The sequence below is a fragment of the Megalobrama amblycephala genome, unplaced genomic scaffold, assembly GCF_018812025.1.
Source record: "Megalobrama amblycephala isolate DHTTF-2021 unplaced genomic scaffold, ASM1881202v1 scaffold230, whole genome shotgun sequence".
Taxonomy (NCBI): domain Eukaryota; kingdom Metazoa; phylum Chordata; class Actinopteri; order Cypriniformes; family Xenocyprididae; genus Megalobrama; species Megalobrama amblycephala.
In genome coordinates this window covers 251,811-272,863 of record NW_025953339.1, presented here as the reverse complement: position 1 = coordinate 272,863, position 21,053 = coordinate 251,811, and the positions used below count along the sequence as shown (strand labels likewise).

At 37.7% G+C, this 21,053-nt stretch overlaps 2 protein-coding genes across 6 annotated transcripts; one reads left to right on the top strand and one right to left on the bottom strand.

The window, feature by feature from the left end:
- The first annotated feature begins 567 nt into the window (after positions 1-567).
- Positions 568-14,597, top strand: LOC125261015. Of its 5 annotated transcripts, none has more exons than XM_048179555.1 (17): positions 568-3,307; positions 4,038-4,456; positions 5,025-5,130; positions 5,730-5,947; positions 6,248-6,379; positions 6,570-6,737; positions 6,838-6,974; positions 7,196-7,307; positions 7,409-7,489; positions 9,766-9,946; positions 10,014-10,103; positions 10,248-10,325; positions 10,523-10,583; positions 11,707-11,745; positions 11,836-12,023; positions 13,259-13,443; positions 13,592-14,597. In XM_048179555.1, the coding sequence occupies exons 2-17, from the start codon at positions 4,040-4,042 to the stop codon at positions 13,985-13,987; spliced, it is 2,589 nt and encodes an 862-aa protein (XP_048035512.1). In that variant the 5' UTR covers positions 568-3,307; positions 4,038-4,039; the 3' UTR covers positions 13,988-14,597. The 5 variants fall into 5 exon arrangements, with proteins under 5 accessions (XP_048035512.1, XP_048035513.1, XP_048035514.1 ...); XM_048179556.1 differs by having other exon boundaries at positions 571-3,307; positions 4,038-4,108; XM_048179557.1 differs by having other exon boundaries at positions 572-3,307; positions 4,038-4,078.
- Positions 14,598-15,890: 1,293 nt separating this feature from the next.
- Positions 15,891-20,609, bottom strand: LOC125260994 (highly divergent homeobox-like). Its single transcript, XM_048179530.1, has 7 exons — positions 20,303-20,609; positions 19,806-19,933; positions 18,850-19,012; positions 18,598-18,728; positions 17,831-17,951; positions 17,314-17,474; positions 15,891-16,052 (listed from the first exon to the last, which is right to left on the bottom strand). The coding sequence occupies exons 3-7, from the start codon at positions 18,860-18,862 to the stop codon at positions 15,891-15,893; spliced, it is 588 nt and encodes a 195-aa protein (XP_048035487.1). The 5' UTR covers positions 18,863-19,012; positions 19,806-19,933; positions 20,303-20,609.
- Positions 20,610-21,053: the final 444 nt, after the last annotated feature.

The following is a 21,053-nucleotide window of genomic DNA, read 5'->3' as shown; positions in this document are numbered from 1 at the left end:
GAGAGCTATGTGGATTAATCCATCCAGCTACAGAACACCTAAAACACTTGGGAGACATCAGTGCAGCAATGGTGGACTGTGTACAACTCACTGTAAACTCGCTCAGGGTGGTTCTATGTTAAAACGGCAGTGTCTGTCAACATTCGTGGACGGGGCCTGTGGCTAATGTGATGTCACATTGCCAGGATCCTGCAAACGACTTGTTCTTAGACACTTCTTATGATTTATGGGGATTAAAAAAAAAAGGAGTGGTTGGATTTTTATCATTATAGGGTGGTTGTGTACACACACTGCCAACACACATTTATGTCCAAACATCATGCAAAAGTGAATTGGTAACACTTTACAATAAGGTTGTATTAGTTAACTTTAGTTAATGCATTAGTTAATGTTAACTAACCATGAACAACACCTCTGTTCAGCATTAGTTAATGTTTGACAACAATGCATCTATTCACGTTATAGTGTTAATTTCGTCACCTATTTTTAATTTAGTCTTAGTCTTAGTCTTGTGCCAAATGTCCTTGTTAGTTTTAGTCATATTTAGTCATTCACATATCTTTTTTTGTTAGTCAAGTTTTAGTCGACTAAACGTCTCGTCATTTTAGTCTAGTTTTAGTCAAAAGAAAACTCAAGGTAACTTAGTCAAGTCTTAGTCGACTAAAAGTCTTTTAATTTTAATTTTAGTCTAGTTTTAGTCAAAAAATTGTAGTCTTTTTTTTTTTAAATAACACATTATTAACACATTACTGAGATTATTACTGATAAACATTTCAGTAAAAAAAAAGTGTTTCACATATCTCAAACATTGGTTAAATGTCATAATTACCTGACAAAATACACTTGTTGAAAGATTTTTGTTGAATGCAAATGTTAAACGTGTCTGGTTTTCAATTTTTGATTTAGGAGACACACACAAATGATTAACCTGTTCTGAAGAGTATTTTATTTTAACCAACACAATTCAAAAGCTAGCATGTCGTCGTCGCTCGTCACTCGTGTTCGCTTTGGGTGTTGTGTGTTCAGCAGTTTCGTGTTGCAGCCACAGGCGTATGAGACCTGTAAAGCCTCGCTTACACTGCATGTGTGTGCGGCTCGTTACAGCTGCGACGCGGCTACCGGAGCTGATACACGACCACTCTAGTCAATGCTTGTGTTTATGGCAAGCCAAAGTACTCACAAACGCCTGGTCGGACGTCTGATTGCACACTGACTCGTCAAAAGCGCGCGTTTTGACAGCAAAACGCGCGTCCTCGACGTGTGATTTGCGTTAAGAACACGCGTTCTTAACGCGCGCTTTGGTATCATGGGAAACGCGCGTCAAGAACGCGCGTTTTTGTGTGCCAAAACGCGCGTTCTCGGCGTGTGATTTGCTATTAAAACGCGCGTTCTTGACGTGCGCTTTGGAGTGATCAAAAACGCGCGCTTTTGACGTGCGTTTATCATAACAAAAATGGGCGTCGAATACGTGCGTTTTGAGTCAGACAAAACGCTCGTTATGAACGTGTAAACGGGTAAACCAAACAGGCAGTGCAAACGTGTGTTTAAAGTGTCCATCAGGCGAAGAGAACGCGCTCTTTCCTTAGAGTTCTCAAAAGTGCATGTCGAAAGCGTGTGCTCACTCTTTAGGGCTTTGAGTCTGTTATGTTTTTGTCCGCTATAGGTTTAGGACAGTATTATCATTAAACTCAACCAAAACAACTTGGAATTGTCGAGGATAAATTTGGCAGATGATTATAATGGTTGAGTTATAATCCAGAATAATTAATATGAAATATGCATATGAAAACGTAAAACTATTATTTAAAATAGCCGTGGGGGGATGACAGTGGATATACCTTCGATCAAGGCCAAAACTTTGTAAATTTGTAAGGAGCCAATAAAATACTACACCATATGTGTGATCATCTTGGCTATATATTACGGTGGCGTATTGCCTCATACATAATATTTTTTTCCCCTCAATTATGTCGTTAAGACATCTTTTCTCGTAATAACGAGAATTTATGTTGTTAAGACATCTTTTCTCGTAATAACGAGATGTTATGTCGTTAAAACGACATTTTGTTGGCATATATGACGTGAATGTATAGGCTATACCTTTATCTGATCTATAATAGAGAATTTATCATGCCTTTATCACACTTCCGCACTCGAAAAGCAGAAGCAAATATAGTGTAAAATACCTTTAGATGCCTGTATCGATGGCAATGCCCATAGAGTAATGAACACAATATTATTGTTTTATTGGCGTGTAGCCTATGCAGTTTCTAATAGCCTAATAAAACACAGTTTTATTATTTAGCATTACTTACTTTCTGGAAAATAACTCGCACCTGATTATGCCACATGCACCAAGTCAAGTTTTTGAGAGAAAAAAATTATCATTGGTGTTTCAGTCGCATTTTATTATAGGTCTATTCAAAAATAATTTTGCTAAAATAAACAGGCCTGCGCTACGGATACAACAATAATGCTATATTGTCATAGATCTATTCAAAATAAAACTGATGAATGAAAGTGGAGACAATAGTCTACCTCAAAAAAGGTCTACATTACTTTTTCAACATTTGTGTCATTATTCTTAAAAGTAGCCTAATGTAAATTATGTTTGCAGCTGTAGGTTTATTGGCCTCGATGAGTCTGAGATTCCCGGTCAGAGATTGTGTCTTAGACGGCATTAAATAATTCGTGAATATTTGTAAATATTCGTGGCTTAAACAGCTGGAAAAATTCCTGTATAGGTATACTGCAGTTCTGTGGATGTTTTGCCTTGGCAAGGTTATTAGCCTATAGTTAACTAAAAAAACTATTCAAAACATTTATGCTAATCGAAATAAACCTGAAATATAACAAAATATAGCCTAAATATTAGTTGAAAATTATATTTTCAATATAATTTCCTTTCCCCAACGACCTTCAACCGACGCGATCCTTTCATTAACCGACAAGATTATGTTAAATTAGAACTAAATGAAATTAGAATGAGGAAAAAAAAAATCCCATGGCTTTAGTTTTAGCCGAGGCTATATAGGAGAAACAACAAAACATGAGGATTCATTGCATCACCACCCGCTTCGAATGTTATCACTCGATTGAATGGGCGTTATCAGTGGTTATCAGCTCATAGATATGGGCCAGAAGGGGCCTGCTGCGCCTACTGGTAGGCTCAGATGGCTGTTATCATCCATCTACATGGTTAATCACCGATACAAATACAAGAGACGATTCCAGATCCAATCAGATCGGAAGTTCACTGGATGACGCGGCATCGTTGCGGTATTTCCCGCCGGTTGATATTTTTCAGGTAAGACATGATAAAACCGAGCATTTAAACTGTAATTAATTAGTCAATAATCGAAAACAATACAGAAAATGTGTTTTAAGGTGGCGTACATGAGATAACCGTGTTGCAATTGTGTTTGTTATATACGTTATTAGCCTATCCTTACGTTACTTGCTTTATGTGAGCATTAACGTTGCTAATTAGCATGTTTTTACGTGTCTGAAATGTCTAATGAGGAAATTTAGTTTAATAGTTAAAACCAAAGTTAGCCTGTGTAAAAATTACTTTTTCAAAACTGTAAAACAATAAGGATTATTGCATATTGTATCTGATCGTTAACGTTTCACTGAAGCTATATCATACTCATACTGAGTTAAATATTCAAACCCAAGACGTATTTTATGGCTGTTTGGAAAGCTTGGGATCTTGAATAGAATGTAAGATAAAGTTCTGTGGGTTTGAACAAAGCTTGGCTGCATTTGATCCCACATGAGGAACCTTGGGGAACTGCGTTAATTTTAATCAGGCTGCTGCTCTATTAGCACACCTGTCACCTGTCTGTCTGTCCATCCATCCATCCATCCGTCCATCCATCCATTCGTCTGTCTGTCAGTCTGTCTTCTCAGGCACCAAATACATATCCCTCATCTGCATCCCATGTTCACTGATGTGTTTCTGTCTTTTAGGCTGTGATAAGAAGTACAGGTTGCACTTTGGTTTATGTAATAATTGCCAAATATTTTTATTTCAGATATGGGAAAAGCACGTTTGAGGAGTGTAAAGATTAAGGTGGTGAGGAGGTGTATCACTGGCCCTGCAAAGGTTTCGTACCTTAGTCATTGTCTTCCCCAGCCCAACTCCAAACAGACTTCCAAACCTTGCATGTCTATTACACCTCAACAGGCTGAACATGATGATGTGGCACCGAGTTCATGTTCTGAGACTGCATACAGTAAGGCAAAGAAGAGAGAGCTTCATGCCTGGGATGCAGTCAAGGATGACATGCTTAAAGTGTCTTTTGAATGTTCAGCACCATTCACTACCCAGTGTGTTGTCTGCCTAGAACAGGCTGATTATAGGTGCATTGAGTGCAGCACCACTGCAGTGTTTTGTGGGGCTTGTCTGAAGAAGACTCACAGAAATTCACTGCATCTTCCTGATAAGTGGAATGTAAGAACAATCCGCTTGTTAAGTCGTGACGTAAGGAACGCCGTTACTGGGTCTAAGCCTTGACACATTTCACTTGAGAATGCCATCTCCACAGATGTTTATGAGCACTATTTATTCATAATAAACATTTAACATTTTAAAGTTAAACATTTAATATACTTACAGTCTACAAAACAGTCTCCATGCTCACAGCATCACAGACATTAATATTTTAACGATTTATAAAAGATGAATCACTGTCTGGCCATCTGGGATTTTGGTATGGAGATAAAGGTTATTTTTATCATTTTTTGATAGTATTACATCACATCGTGTGTGTATATTAGCACCATTTGTTGTTTTCTTGTGGTATGAGATTGGACCCGTTTGGACCCGGAAGCGTTATTCACGTGACGTCAGACTTAACAACCGAATAGCATGCAGTCACACATACAAACATCAAACTCACAGTAATTTCAACAGATTCACTAGATTCTTCAAATTGTTTTAGCACCATGTAGTATCAACTGTTAGTGTCTCTAGTTTGTTGTTTTAAAAACATTGTTAGAGCTATCAATCTTTCTTACAGAATGCCTACTATGAGCCATCCTCCCTGGGGTTATTCCTATATTTACCTGAAGGCCATGGCACCCATGCTGTGTATACAAAGGACATGAAGGTCATTGTCAGTACAGGTGTGTTTTTTGACATGATACAAAGGTTAAGGAATCTAATTGTATTACATGTGGAATAATGATTTTCTATAAGGAATTAATCAAATTTGTGATACATTTTTGAAAATTCTAATCTGTGCCTGTTTCCTGATTCCAAAAATAACAAACATTAAGTTATTAAAGAGGGTATGCATGTAACGTCACGTTTATATAAAGTGTTCACAGGCAGATTTGCTTTATGTACTTTTCTGTCGTCGAAATCAGGCACATGTAAATGTCAGGAAACATGACTCCTGGCTGCATGTCAATATCCATGGATTAGGTTTATTTGACAAGTTGTAAGGAACACTTTCCAGCCCAACCTTTAGAGTAATCGTTTGTTTTACTCGCATTTTCACAGTTTCCCCTATTAAATCCAGTCATGCAGCAGGTTCTTTTGCCACTCAGTCCAGCTGAGGGAGCGCGTTCTGGTGGGAAAGTGACTTCAATGCATACCCTCTATAGGTGACACACTCAAGTGATTTAGTCTATGCTGATATGGTAGTCTCTATATTAGTACTTGTTTACTATACTAGTACTTGGTTATGTTTTTATTTTATTTCCCTCTTTTTATTTTGCAGGACGGCTCTGCACCGTCACAGTCAATATGTGTGCGTGTGAACCAGAAACCTGCACTCTGCTAAGGTATGGGCTCTGGCCAGCATCAGCCGACAAGCCCCAGACAGCCTTCTCCATCCCTCTGCTAGAGCTTTTTGTTTGTCTGTCACTGGAGTGTCAGGTTTCTGTTGAGGGTTTTTGCAACACCCTGCGCTGGAAAAATAACCTCACACTTGCAGAGGTAAGTCAGTTTGCAGTGGTTCTTTCATGGAATACTGTCGAGTCCATATAGATGTGAAAATTACACCTTCTGTACACTACACTACTGTACACTACTTCTCCTTTCTTTCTTGATTGTACTACATCATTAATTATCACAACTAAAAGTAAATATTTATGGAACCATCTAGGAGTGTACAGATGAATGCAAAAGTATTCTGGATATTTTTCAATAAAATAACAACTTCTGAGTGAACCACCATCACCAGATGTTAGTATATGAAACAGTTTGTTTTCACTGACTGCTACTTATATACCTTAGGTTAACACACTCTACAGAGCCCTGGTGGGAGAATCCATATCCCATTTTAGGCATCACCACTTCCGACAAAGAAGTTTGGTAGATATTTGCCCTCAATTAGATGATGGGACCATATGCCCAGCATGTCCAAAGGTTGGTTCTAGTTCCAGCATGGTTCTTATTTGATTAACCTGATTGCATTTTCCATGACCTGATGGCATTGAATTGATAACTGCAAAATTTGTTAATTTTTGTATAAAGTATTATAATAAGATAGTAATAGTATAAATGTATAAACCTGGTGCAGATACAAAACCAGGATTACTATGTGTTTGTTTTCCAGGCGGATGGAGATATGATTGTGACATTGGATGCCAACTTTGGCCTTGTGAGGAAGCAAAGCTCAGGTACAAGTGTGGTTGAGCCATTACATGGAACCCGCATGTTTGTTGATGAAAAGGATGTAGAAGAATACCTGCTATCACATCTTGACAGCTCAAAGCCTCACGAGGTTAGTCATAGTTGTAGAATTTATATAAATAATAAATATTTATTTAAAAAGATCATCATTCCTCCCATAAATCGCATAAATGTTTTCCTTAAATCTTTAGGACTGCAGTAACTTCAAGGCTGGCAACATGCTGAGGTCACAAAAACAAGCAAAGAAACTTGATGTTACAGGAGTGTTTGGAGCTTCTTGTCGTCATGAAATGCCCCTAATGTTTGTCAACATGAGCCAAGGAGAACGGCGAGTCTATGCCACAGTAGTGACATCTCTGACTATTGACCCAGTGTTCCAGAATGATAATTCCCCTGTTTGATCCTACCGATTTATAAATTGCTTAGAATAGCATGACCCTAACATAAGCTGTATTTTATATGGTATTTTGGCAATGTATATGGGAGAGTATTCATTTTTACTTTTCCTCAGTATAAAGTGTCATTATTAATTTTTTTGTGTTGAAATAGATTAGCCTATCCCCTGTATGTCATCGATGAGCTACTTCGAAGATGTGAGGACAAGAACATACACCTGCGAGTAGTCTATGACATTGCCTGTGTTGTTGCCTCACATTTGCATGTAAGTACAATTTTTTTTTTTCTGTTTAAAACTGAATTATTGTTTTGAGAAAAGACCATGACACATTAACTCAAAAATTATGCCATACTGTGTTCAATCAGAAATCAGGGGAGGGCATACCACACAACATCTCCTTGGCTGTACCAGCATTTCACGTTTATGGACACAAATTGCCCTGCCAGGTGATTCATTGACTTTATAGAGACATCAGGACCTGTCACACATCATTCACTCCCTGTTTGGTCTCCATTTTCCTGTCTATCAACTGCACAGCTGAAATTAAGTAGATATGCCTAAAAGTAATCTTTAAAGAGGGGTATCACACATTAGTTTCTCATGCCAATCTCATTTTAATCTTGAGTACATATGCAGGTACATCTCAATAAATTAGAATGTCGTGGAAAAGTTCATTTATTTCAGTAATTCAACTCAAATTGTGGAACTCGTGTATTAAATAAATTCAGTGCACACAGACTGAAGTAGTTTAAGTCTTTGGTTCTTTTAATTGTGATGATTTTGGCTCACATTTAACAAAAAACACTATTCATTATCTCAATAAATTAGAATACTTTATAAGATCAATAAAAAAGGATATTTTAAACAGAAATGTCAGGCTTCTGAAAAGTATGTTAATTTCTATGCACTCAATGGTTGGGCATGCAGTAATCCGAAAAAAGCCGAGCTCCTGGAGGCGTTCCTGCTGTCAGTGCTGTGGGCAGAGCTAAAGAGTCGCATCTAAAGGCTGAATACTTCATCAAAGATGTCATATTTAAGAAAAGTAACCGTAATTAAATTGACTGATATTCATTGTAAAATACTGAAATTTCTTTCTGATGGGCGTGATCTTGCTCTGGGTGATGTGTGTGTGTGTGCACGCTTATCAGGGAGAAGTGCCTATAGAAGGAATTCCACCCTTTATGACATGGTACATTCATACCATGTCATAAAACATTCAGCGAAAACATTGGGCGAAACATGTCCACAACCTGAAGTTGTATATTTGGCACAGAAATACTCCGTCATATGACCAACTCGTGTTTTGGCCATGTTTAGGATGAGAATGCAAATCTTTTACAATGTAAATTAGTCAGAAAGCATGAAAAAGCATTACACCCCCTCTTTAATGTAACATTTTTCCCACCTGGTGTTTGCCTAAACTTGTTTCAGAGATGCACTGTTTAGAACCATACAGTGCAAACCGCTTATCTCACATCTGTCTGGGTCAAAATAATCACTGTAAGCAGATGATTGTTATAACCAATTTTTTTTTCTTTTTCTTTTTAATTTATGCAGATTACTATGTAATGTGTATAATTATTACATGGATATAATGTAATAAAATGAACAGCTTTGCTATTTTTACTGATTTAAAGATAAAATAATATAAGCTGCGCCAAAGCCCTCTCCTGCTCCAAGCCCTGTCTAAATGGTCAGGGTGAAAGCATTATTGGTGCATTCAAGTTATGGTGGATTTACGAGCTGAATGCACATGAACGCCACCACAATGTCGTAAATACCAGTGGGAATCTCTGGATTTGCCTTAAGCTCCGATCTGTACGAGTTGGGGGCGTGTCAGTGAGAAGCATGGCGAAATACCACAATGCTTAAGTATTTAGCAGTGACATTGTCAGGCTTTTCTATTTACAATGAAGTAAGCTGATTCCCAGAAAAAAATACGATAGCATCTTGATATAAAAATGTAACATGTAACAATAAAGTTTACAATGGCTTCATAAATTAATTAAAAACATAAAAAAGCAACATACAACCATTGCACATTCTTTGCTCTACATTTTACACAAGTGTTGTTATTTTGTGTAATTAATTTAGAGAAGGCACACCGCCATCATACTCATTCAATGTGAGATTCTATGGGATGTTATATTTGACCATTAGTTTGTGTTATCAACTTGTTAAATGTAGTTTATTAGAGTGCTGTAAACGGGTGAATAGTGCATTGCATGAGATGGCGGCAAAGTGTGTGACATCATACTCTGACGAAAGTGACTTGAACGCACCTACCGTCGTACACACCACTTCCCACCTCGTAAATATGAACTTCCCAGGAGGACTTGAACGCACCAATACACTCCACTCACATAACATACAGTAGGCCTACCTGCTGCTGTGAGAGAGCGGGGACGATAATTATGCACCATAAAAGTCCCAAAAAAGCCAGCAGAGCAGGAATGGGTAGGCAAAATAACTCAGTAGACCACAGCAGTGTGGGTAGAGGAAAACATCACATGACACATAACAAGCATATGTACACACACACCCCAAACACACACAATATGAACATGGTAAGCGGACTACTTGATTACTATAAACAAATTATTTGGTTAATTATTATGTGGTTGATCACTGTAACCATGATCATTATAAGCAGTTTCCAATGTAGTAGGATCATGCTCAGTGTCAGTGTCTGTGATATTCTACCACTTTGCTTTAATCACAGATCAAGTACAGCACCAGGCGGCTTGATGGGTTTGGGCTCACAGACGGGGAAGGAATGGAAAGGCTGTGGTCTTTCCTCCGAAGATTTGCCAGAGTCACAAAGGAGATGACACCATCTCACCGCCTTGACCTGTTGACTGATGCCCTTTTGCATTATGGACGGAGGAAATCAACTGACCTAGGTTTGTCCACAGCTGATCACACACAGATAGCATAAGTCAGCATAAGTAAATTAAACTGTCTTTGCAGAGATGCAGCTCCTGCAAAGACTAGACAAAGCAGAGAAAATATCGATTCTCGCTCAAGAAGACATCTCATCTGTCATCAGAGAAGCACCAGGTAAACAATGCACATAAGAAACAGGTAAAAATAGTTGTAAATGGAAACATTTTAGATTCCATTTACAAGCACATTTTGCACGGAGTATGTAGCATTGATGGTGTCTTGTTTCCTGTTTTTTTTTTTGTTTTGTTTTTTGTCTAGTGTTGGTTTCTGAGGAAGACATGGAGAAATGGAAGAAAAGGGAGATGGAGCTAGCCCAACAGAAACAAAAACCAATAAGTAAGCAACTGAAGTGAATGCATGAATGTTTTGAATATTGTAAGAAGGTCATGAATATTATTAGCAAAGGATATTGCAAATATGTTATCCTTACCTTTCCGTGTACAGTAATGAAATATAATCCTGTAAGCTATGTGAAGAAGTAGCATGAAATGAAGCACTTTATTAGAGCAGTAGTGTCTTTATCTGTTCTCCAGACACTGTCTGTAGATGGAAAAGGGACTACATCATCAAGCTGATTCAGTTCTACAAGTTCAAGTAAGAGTTCAATGTTTTTATGTAAGACTATATGGTAATTACAGCCATCTTTAAGTGCCCTACTTATGTGCTTCAACATGGAAGCCTAGGTGTGATTAGAGTAACAGCATAGTTTTGAAGAAAACCGTCACAATAAAGTACCTCAGGATGACGTGTTTTTGTAGGTCAACCCGGAAGTTAGTGGCGCACGGGTTCCCTTGAACGAAAGCTTACGGTGTCCCCATAAACTTTTGGAAAATTGCAAAAAATAACCCTTAGTTAAACACAATTCCTTAATAATTCCTTACATTTATATAGAGCTTTTCTGGGTACTCAAAGCGCTTTACATACAGAAGGGGGAATCTGTAAGTGTCATAAACACAGAGCTTATGACACAAGTTTTGTCTATTAAGATAATCTTTACAAGATAACACAACATTTACACATTTTGAAGCCTAAATAAAGTCGTCAGATATAAAAGGCTAACAGTTAGGCTATAAACGGACTACAGCACACCATGGTCGCAGATCAACGTCACCACCACCAGCTTCCTCAAACTTTTTTTTAAAAACAACTTTATTTAAAAACATGCTCGCTGATTATGATCTGCGCTGTGTATGAATACTCATCCACCTTTCATGAGAAATGCTGTCCAAATGTCCCATTTTTAATGATGACGTCTAAAGTCCCCGCCAAAGGAAGTAGTCCCTTTTAGCACTTTTTAGCAACCGCTGTTTTTAAGACACAATAAAGGTTTAAAAAACCACAAGGGGGTTATAACTGGTGTGTTTTATGTCATAGACCAAAACGGGAAAGTATTTAGAGGCTTTGTTAACCACAGACCTTATTTCAGGCGAACCCATTAAAAACACCCATTGACTTCGGGACGATGGAACCGGAAGTCCTAAAATGCTAACTTGCTTCAGGTTTTGCCTACAAAAACACGTCATCTCTGAGGTACTCTATGGTTATAAATTAAGAGTTGCTGTAATACTGCAGTAATTTAATATGGTGTGATTAGTAAGCAATTACCACCAAGGCCTCCCTTATAACATAAACAATGTTTGGTCAGGTGTACCACAGTAATGCTTTCTGCTTAGTAGCTACTGAATTTTTGTGCTGTTTTTTTTTTTTTAATGTATAGATCTGGGACTCGTGAGCCATACATGGAGTGTGAAACAGAGTAAGTAAGCAGTAATCTGTCTGTTACTGTTCTATAAAAAAAAAAGTGTGTAAATAACATTTAATAAGATTTATTTGCTGACCATTGTAGAATTGAGGACTCTCTGCTGAACATGGAGAAAAAACACCGGATTGGGAGAAGATGGCAAGAATCTGATTCAGACTTCCAGTCTACCCTTAAAGATGTTGACTGTGAGCTCAGAGGTCAGCTGATCTGCAAGGCTAGAACTGAATCAAGGGAGAGAGCAGTCCTCCTCCATCTGAAAAGAAAATATCCAGGTAAAGTGCTGTGGATAAGTAGATACATTAAAGGGGTGGTTCACTGGTTTTGATTGTGTTTATGGGGCACAATCAAATGCTTTGTTTTTTTTGAAAACACTGTATTTTTCATATATTTTACCTTTATTCCACACCTCTGGTTCCACTGTCATATGAATGGCTCGTTTGACTTCCTGCTTCTATGAAGCCACTCCCTCCGAAATATGCAATGTGCTCAGATTGGTTAGCTGGCCCAGTGTATTGTGATTCGCTGAAGCGTCCAGAAATGCCATGCCCCTTACCATTAGTTGTTGCATGTGCTTCGGTGGAAATGTAAATAATGCCGTCTATATATATTATGAAGAGGGTCAAGCAGAACCTCTGCAATCGCGGCTTTTAAAGGACGTTTCTGAATGGCATTTCATTTAGTATTTGTGTCAAAGTGTTTAGATGCTGTCACTGCTGTTTGTTAGCTTTCAATATACAGTTTTATCCTGATTAAAGCTTTACTGTAGCCGAATACATGACTGAGTAGTCGCATTTTTGTAAAGGCGGCGTTTAATTTATAGCATGAACAACTGTTTGTCTATGAACATTGACGTTTGTTGGAGAAGTATGCACTAGAATTTAGCTAACTGGCTAGCGAAAACGCTTTGGTCTTTGTTTGCGTCCTTGATGCAAAAATAGCAACATAACTATAAGTTTAAAAGACATGTACAAACAATAAAAGCCTTTGTGTAAATCCAGCATTGAACTCGTGTAGATTCTGGAAGCTGTCTTCAGCGCTGCATCCAGTGTAGAAAACATTAGATTATAATGGGTTCTATTTTCTTTTGACACGTCGAGTTGCGACGCTCGCGTAAGGTGTACAAAACTCTTCCGCTTCCATTATGCTGCACCACATGGCCTCGCCCACTTTGTTGCTTGTTCCGGGGGGGGCGTGTTTTGCAGGGTTTATGATGTCACCAACCCGGGAAGAAGCTCGTTGTAGTCCAAACCGGGTGTTTTAAGTCCAAACCGGTAGGCATTAAACTGCCATAACTTTAAAAGACAATATCTCCGTTTGCATTGAACTTTCAGCACTGTAACTTTGCAGATACTGTTTATGCTCAAGCAGCAACATTACACACTAACTACTAAAAATGAAATCACAATGAACCACCCCTTTAAGACATTAAGATCCAACTCTGAAAAGGACCATAATACAAACTAAAAAATTTATTTATCTGCATGCATGTTTCCTAACTTTGCAACAGATGGGCAGGGCATTGCCATTAGACTGTCCAAGCAGGTAGCCAGCTCCAACAAGAGACTGAGACAGGCAATAAAAGAATACAACAGCATTCAGTGGCCACCGCAGATGAGCATCTTCCCTGCAACAATTGATTTTCAGGAAGCATGTGATCCCTCTTGGCATGTCTACTTCTGCTTTGATGACACTGTAAGTATAGTTACCTAACCCTAGTAACCACACAGCAGTCACTCTAGTAACAATCTGATAACCGCTTACTAACCACAACTACCTGCCCATCATTGTAGAAACCACCTGGTAACATGACATAGCACTTTTTATTTTTTTTGTCTTCTAGATTGAAGAAGATAATGTTTCGAGGAGTCTAAAAAGGCGAGGGATTGATGCCTTACATATGAAGACACGAGCAGCTGAGGAAAAGCACATGCTTTACCAGGAAATGAGAACTATAGCTGAACACCTCCATCAGCAGCATGCCATTCTGTGCTCTGCCATCAAAGACACAGATCAGCCTGGAGCAAAAGCTGCTCTCATCCAACGTCTCCATCAGCTGGAAAGAAAACGACATCAAGCCACTGTGATGTTTCACCCACATGTACCAGACATTGTTCCTGCAGACAACCCCTACTTGTTTCAGGCCCTCCCCATGTCAAGCATACAGACACTGGTATACAATGATGATGGTGATAATGATGACAGTGAGGATGATAATGAGGATGACAATGATAACTAGGACTGTAAGCACTGGTATGACAGGACAGGGCCTGTATTTACAAAGATTCTCAGAGTAGAAGTCCCAACTGTCCTAAAATCTGCAGACTGAATATTCAAACCTGTTTTTAGGCTGAGGTGCACAACAAGCACTTCATAAACTTTTTTGAATCCAAAGAAATTATTCTGATCTCTGTTAACAGTCCAGTTTTGTCTGATATCATTATATTATATGAAAAAAGAATGATGTCTTAAAGTGTAAATACAAAGTGGTAAATATATATGTTGCTGCAGATCATAGAAACCTTTCATGGTGGAGGAATATGATTACTGCCTGCCTTGTGCAGATGTGTTGTTTTACTAGGTCTGATCTATTTTAAAACTTGGGTACTGTATTTAAGCACAGATATTGCCACTAGTCTGTGTGAGTACAAAATAGTTTTTACCATATTGTGATATTAATTATTTACTGTAATGTACAAATGTGTTCAGTGTTTGAGAGCTGTGTTGTTTTTGTGAGCTCACCAAACCAAATCCCCTTCGACTGAGTTGAAATGACAATAAAGAATTGAATCTTGAATCCTCTGAAACAACTATAAGTTTGCAAAAATAAAAGGGAACATGCAGGTGTATTGACATTGTCACAGCACTTATTCACAGCACACTTTAAGTCATTGAAAAGTAATTTACTTAATAATGACAATGATTTTACCCTCATAATCCGCCACACAGTGTGCCACATACAGTAGCCGTTATTGGCTTGAATTGCTCCAGAGCCAGGGGCCTCATTTATAAAGCGTACATATGTATAGATTTGATCTTGGAGTGTGTGTAGGCTCAAATCCACGCCAACGCTCATATTTATAAAAACGGTCTTTGACGTGGAAAAGTGCTTAGAGCCACGTCGTTGACTGCTTTCGTATTATTTTCACATTCTTCGTTCAGTGATTGTATATTACAATTAGTTGTATCTTTAGTTCGTTGCTATGGTGGTTGCTATTGACGCTGCTATAGCTGAAACCACGTAGCTGCATGACGTACTTCCGCCCGAAAGTATTTTATTAACAGACACTTTTTTAAATGATAAATTCAACATTTGTCAACAACTTGATAACTCAAAAATACGATATGTTCATGTTAAGGTTATCACTTTTAACAATTTCTTCGATTCTGAGAAATATTTTTTTTGTAGCAGAAGGTTACGGAAGTGCATTCTGTTGTGGGCGGGGTTTGCGAGTTCTCATGTTTTAGCTAAAATATCTTAAATAAACCAACATATTTACATTTTCTTAACGTAGAAAATTTAGATACAGTGTAATTAATAGTTTGGCTGAACTAGATATTTGATATATCCACTAGATATATCTTTTTAAAACCCTAATTTACAACCCTACTTTGCAAACCAGAAAAACTACAACTGTAGTGCTGATTTGTATCAAGCTGTATTGCGTAGCTATAGGGAATTGTAGTTTTTAAAACATTAGTGTTTTTCTTAGAATTGGAGGTTGTAAATAGTGAGTTGAGAGTACAATGATGACTTTAGGGGGATTGTAAACACATCTATGTAATCAGATTTTAAATGTCTATTTTTTAAATGAGTTAAAATTAATTTTAACCATACTTGTTCTCAAGTATACAGTGATCCAAGTTGTTGACTATATTCACATGATAACTGAGGACAAGAGCTCTCTATAACAGTTGGTCCCATGTCTGTAGCCCCTTTTATTGCTTAATTATAAGCCTTCAAACATGCACCAAGTTGATGTTTCAAAGGTCAGTATTTCAAAACAGGAGCCATGTAGAATCTTCATACTTATTTTTGTTACTCTCCAGGTCAAGACCTTTCTAACAATGTATTTGGTTTAGCTCTACAACAAAGTTTTAATTTTCTCATTTCACGTACACAAGCCATCTCGGGTGTAGTTTTAGAGAGCACTTTGAAGGCCCAATAGGCATAGCATATATAAAATTATGCTTTTTAAATCAGTGGCCCCTTTGCTGCTTACTTCGTATACTTCTAAGCTGGAACGTTGGCGGTCAAAAGATAATATGGCCGTCTCCACACCCAAATCCTCAAGCTTAGACACCTTTTCAATATTTAGATAAACAAGACAACCACAAAAATTTTAAATTGATTATACACAAGACAACCTACTTTTAAAAATCTAACACACACTAAAGAAACATCTAAAGAAACAGGGCTCAGCAACATATGAAAACAGTGTTGTCACACGTAGCAAATAAGTGGTCAGGGTTACATTAACTACTCATAGTTTTCAGTCACGTGACTGTAGCGGAGCCCTGGAGGGCAAAACAGCCATGTACTGCAGCACAAGCCTGTCAATTTTCCATCTTAAAAACAAAAATATGTGAACGAGATTCAAGTTTTGGCCACTTGTGATCAAAATACAGTGATTTCAAAAAAACTACCGTGAAAACACTAGGGTGGGTTTTACCAATAAGGATTAAATTAGTTAAAACTAATCATGAAGGATTTGTTGATCTGGGTTTTTACTTTAAATCGAGATGTGTTGCACCACTTAATTTTAAACACAGATTAACTACACAGAAAGACCGTTAGAGTTAAAGGGCTGATCAAGCAGAATAGACAGAAGGTGAACCGATGCCAGGCTAATCAACCAATCTTTAAAGTGCTACATCCTTAAATGTACTAAAATGGTAATATTAAAAGATTAAATTCAGTTTAACCCTTTTTGATGATGAATACTATACAGGCAAGCAGATGGCCCCAGATTATGACCGCAATGCGTTTTTTTTATTATGGTTTTCGATGGAAAAAACGCTTAATGAGAAACGTTGTGTTGCATTAATCAATTAGGTATATATTGAATCTGGTCTTTTAATATCAGTCTTACTACAAACCTGGTAAAAATGACTGGCGGTTACATGGAGGAAAGCCTCGTTTGCCCGCCAGGGGGGCGTTCCCCTCAGGGCGTGACATCACGTGAAAACTATCAATACATAAGCTGTGTTTACATTGAGTCCTATATCCAACTAATAATTTGACTCTCAGCCATTTGTGACTACTAATGCTTAAATTTACCACCTTGATCTGAATAGACTAGCCCAACCAGTAGGAATTTAGTTTGAGAGGGTGGTATGAGCCTTTGACAATTTCTTCAGTGTAAGATTATTTGATGTCATAGCCCTGTAAACAAAAATCAGCTGGAATATTTAATTGGGATGAATTTGTTTGAAATGAGAAAATCTACAGATGAACAATCCAGTTGTCTGTCACGTGTGCTCACATCACAATTGCTGTCGATCATCTTCCCATCTAATACTATAATACCACTAGTGCCTAGCAAATGAAGCCTCTTTCCAAACCTCTAACTTTAGCTTCTTCAGGTGCATTTTAATTCGGGCATCTCTCATTTCAGGGCTAAGGGCCTGTCCAGATGCCCTCAGTGCTGCTGCCTCTTCACTGTATTTCTTTTTTGCATCTTCCCCCAATGTGGCCCACCTACCCTTGATGTCATTCATTGTGCCTGAGGAAAAAATAGATGCACAGAAAACATAACACTTTAGAGTCAGCATCTCTTTTTTAAAGTAAATTCATACAACAACAATCTGTCCAACACACTGGTTTACTTGGCTTGTAAACCCATTTCTCTGTAACAACTCTGTAAAAACAAGATAACGTGTAAAGATGGCCTGATGATTCTTTAAGACACACTGCAGTCTTAATCTGATGAATGCAACTTGAGTGAGTGAAGTACTTGCCAAATACTATTTTGAAAATCTGTTTCACGACCCCTGTAAACCCCTGATGTAAACGGGGCAACTATGTAAAACAACAAACCATTTAGTATAACAAAAGCATCCGTTAAATATTGTCTCTCACCTTTGTTTGACAGTACGTCTCTACAAAAGAGATTATATGGGGAAAGTTCTCTAACATGTACTTTGGCCTTTGATGGCCGAGGCTCAGAAGAAGCTTTCCTTTTGTAATTACCAATCCAGTTCTGAAATAGAAAAACAAAAAATAATGAAAAAGAGTATTACACCAATTAAACTAAATGTTAAAGGTGCTAAAGAGGATGTTTTGTTTTATACATTTTTGCAATATTACTTGAAACTGTCTTTACTAACTGATAAAAGACTATTTATTAGGTGCACTGAAAGGAATAATATTAATATACATCATCTGTGCACGAGGTAGGGCCTTAAAAACATCAGCCAATCGTTTACACGATGATTGGCCCTCTGGCTTGTCATGGCCCACTGCCATGACGTTCCTTGTGCGAGACGTGCGCAGCTGCGCACTCCAGTAACTTTCCACACTCCACAGGCGGTAACAACTGCAGATTATGAGTTACCTGCGGTGAGTCCAACATAATGAATCCAACAACATGATACAGCAAATGCCGGTGGTAAACACTCGTGTTCCAATATGAGTGTTTATGATTTTTGGGAGGCGTTCCTTTGAAGGAGGGGGGCTGTTCTTACGCATGCGCTCATTTCAAAAACTCAGTAACAGTTTTTGGTTTCTCAGTCGCCGAAGAGATCCTCTTTAGCACCTTTAATGAAACACTTAATTTATACAGGCAGTACAGCAGAATGATACATTTGACATGTTGATTGTTAGTGTGGCACTAAAGTAAACCTTACTTCTATGACACTGGTGTCCAAACCCGTAGCCGATGCCGCTCTGGGAATCAATTCTGACCCAACTCGGGTCATGCCATCTTTAAAAAATGTTTTCAGAGTTTCTTTCTGTTCGTCATTAATGCAAGTTCTCTCTTGTTGAATAATAAAAAAGAAAGAAAACGCTAGTCAGTAATAAATCAGTAATAAATAAGACAGCGTTACAGATCATACCATCACACTTGCCTAATGCTTTTAGCAACAGTAAGGGCTTACCTCTCTGGGCCATCTTCAACCTAAAACATAAACAGAGAGAAACTTGCACAAGATAGATTTGTGAATGGGCTCTCTAAACAGCCCAAAACAAAATTTGGATTGTTCAACAGACATAGAGCATGGAAATAAATAAAACAAACTTACCACACACTGGAAATTGATGCTGTAGAGGGAGACAAAAAAGTTAGGTAAAGAGATATTAATGTTATGCAGGCAGACAGATAGATAGACAGCTAAGCAGACAGACGGGCAGACCTGTGCCTTTGGGTTTTATTTTTCAAGTTCAATGTTGAGGACAGCAATAAATGTGACATACAGACACCACAGAATATTTACTTCTAATAGATTGCCAGTGTTCGTCTTTTACATAAATCAATTTAATTGTAAGGTTCCTCATGTGTCAAACCCACAGAACTTTATCTTACATTCTATTCAAGATCCCAGGGTTTCCAAACAGCCATAAAATACGTCTTGGGTTTGACTATTCCACTCAATATGACTATAATATACGTTAGCTTCAGTGAAACGTTAACTAGTGTTACACCTGAAAATAAACAGGGAAAATATCACAAAAGATGATGAGTGATATTTTTGATGGCGTTTAGTCGTATGATTTTCATGTTAAAGATACCACTCATATTCACATACAGGTTGGTCACGCAAAAAATTATCTAACTTAAACCTTTCTCACTCTTTTCAAAACATGAATAGTGGCGTACACTCTTACAAAACTCGTAAACAGTTACAAAACAGTATGAAACAGAATACAAAATATATAAACGCCTTTTAGGTTTTCCACATGGCGAAAACCATATTACCCAACCATGCCTTAGGCCCAACTACCATGTGCTCTGCGCATAAACACGCACGAACACACTTAGTAAGAAAATAGTAAAAGTTTTACTATTATATACTCGTTTTCTAAATGCATTATATTAACTTTATTGATCCTTTACCTGAGAATAAACAGGGAAAATGATAAGAAGAGATGAATGATGCTCTCAGTGATGGCGTTTACTCGTATGAGCCAAGTCTCGCGATCTCACTTCATAACGTTCACTCGCATGGAGAAACTCTCGCGATACTGTGTGAAAGAGCGTGACATAAGCAAAGCAATCGATCTCAGATTAACGAATCGATCTCAGACTAACGACTCTATTATAAACATTACATAATAAAACAATTAAACAATAATGTTGAACTATTAAACTAAATTACCCCATTAGACACGTAAAACATGCTAATTAGCAACGTTAATGCTCACATAAAGCAAGTAATGTAATATATAACACGATTATCTCATGTAAGGATAGGTTAATAAAGTATATAACAAACACAATTGCAACACGGTTATCTCATGTAAGTTACGCCACCTTAAAACACATTTTCTGTATTGTTTTCGATTATTGACTAATTAATTACAGTTTAAATGCTCGGTTTTATCATGTCTTACCTGAAAAATATCAACCGGCGGGAAATACCGCAACGATGCCGCGTCATCCAGTGAACTTCCGATCTGATTGGATCTGGAATCGTCTCTTGTATTTGTATCGGTGATTAACCATGTAGATGGATGATAACAGCCATCTGAGCCTACCAGTAGGCGCAGCAGGCCCCTTCTGGCCCATATCTATGAGCTGATAACCACTGATAACGCCCATTCAATCGAGTGATAACATTCGAAGCGGGTGGCATCACATGCAACGCTTCTGTGAACGAAGAAAAAACAAGATGAAATCTTATAAAAGGAATAAATAGCCTATTTCTAGCTAGGCATACACGAAATATATTAAACCTAAATAATTAACATATTAAGAAAATGAAAGAAAAAAAATGCGACAAGTAGACCATGAGTTTCGATTTTGAGAAGTTCATGGAAAGGCATTGCTTGTCTTTATTTTTCAAGCAATGTTTTATTGTGTGAGTGCAAATAATAGTTACAATAATAGTTATACCTACACAGATTCGAATGGTGTTACTCTTATGACCATAAATGTCTGAGTATTTTAAGTTGTTTATGCTTTTATAAGAAAATTCAAGTGAACGCGCCGGCGCCATATCAGTTTTAGCTAGGCTACTATAACTTGAAATCGCACGCAGCCTGTTTATTGTCAAAACAAAATACATTCAACCAAAAACAGAAAAAGCCACTGCTCATTTTAAATAGTCTGTGTACAATCAGGGCTGAATTTCCCGAAACCTTG

What these genes read in the sequence shown, in the direction of transcription:
- LOC125261015 (XM_048179555.1), top strand. Translation starts at nt 4,040, where the DNA reads ATGGGAAAAGCACGTTTGAGGAGTGTAAAGATTAAGGTGGTGAGGAGG. An exon ending in GAGGAAATCAACTGACCTAG is followed by an intron (nt 9,947 to 10,013) that starts GTTTGTCCACAG and finishes CTGTCTTTGCAG; the next exon opens with AGATGCAGCTCCTGCAAAGA. An exon ending in TCTGAAAAGAAAATATCCAG is followed by an intron (nt 12,024 to 13,258) that starts GTAAAGTGCTGT and finishes ACTTTGCAACAG; the next exon opens with ATGGGCAGGGCATTGCCATT.
- LOC125260994 (XM_048179530.1), bottom strand. An exon ending in AGACGTACTGTCAAACAAAG is followed by an intron (nt 17,475 to 17,830) that starts GTGAGAGACAAT and finishes TTTTTTCCTCAG; the next exon opens with GCACAATGAATGACATCAAG. An exon ending in TGAAGAAGCTAAAGTTAGAG is followed by an intron (nt 16,053 to 17,313) that starts GTTTGGAAAGAG and finishes AATATTGAAAAG; the next exon opens with GTGTCTAAGCTTGAGGATTT.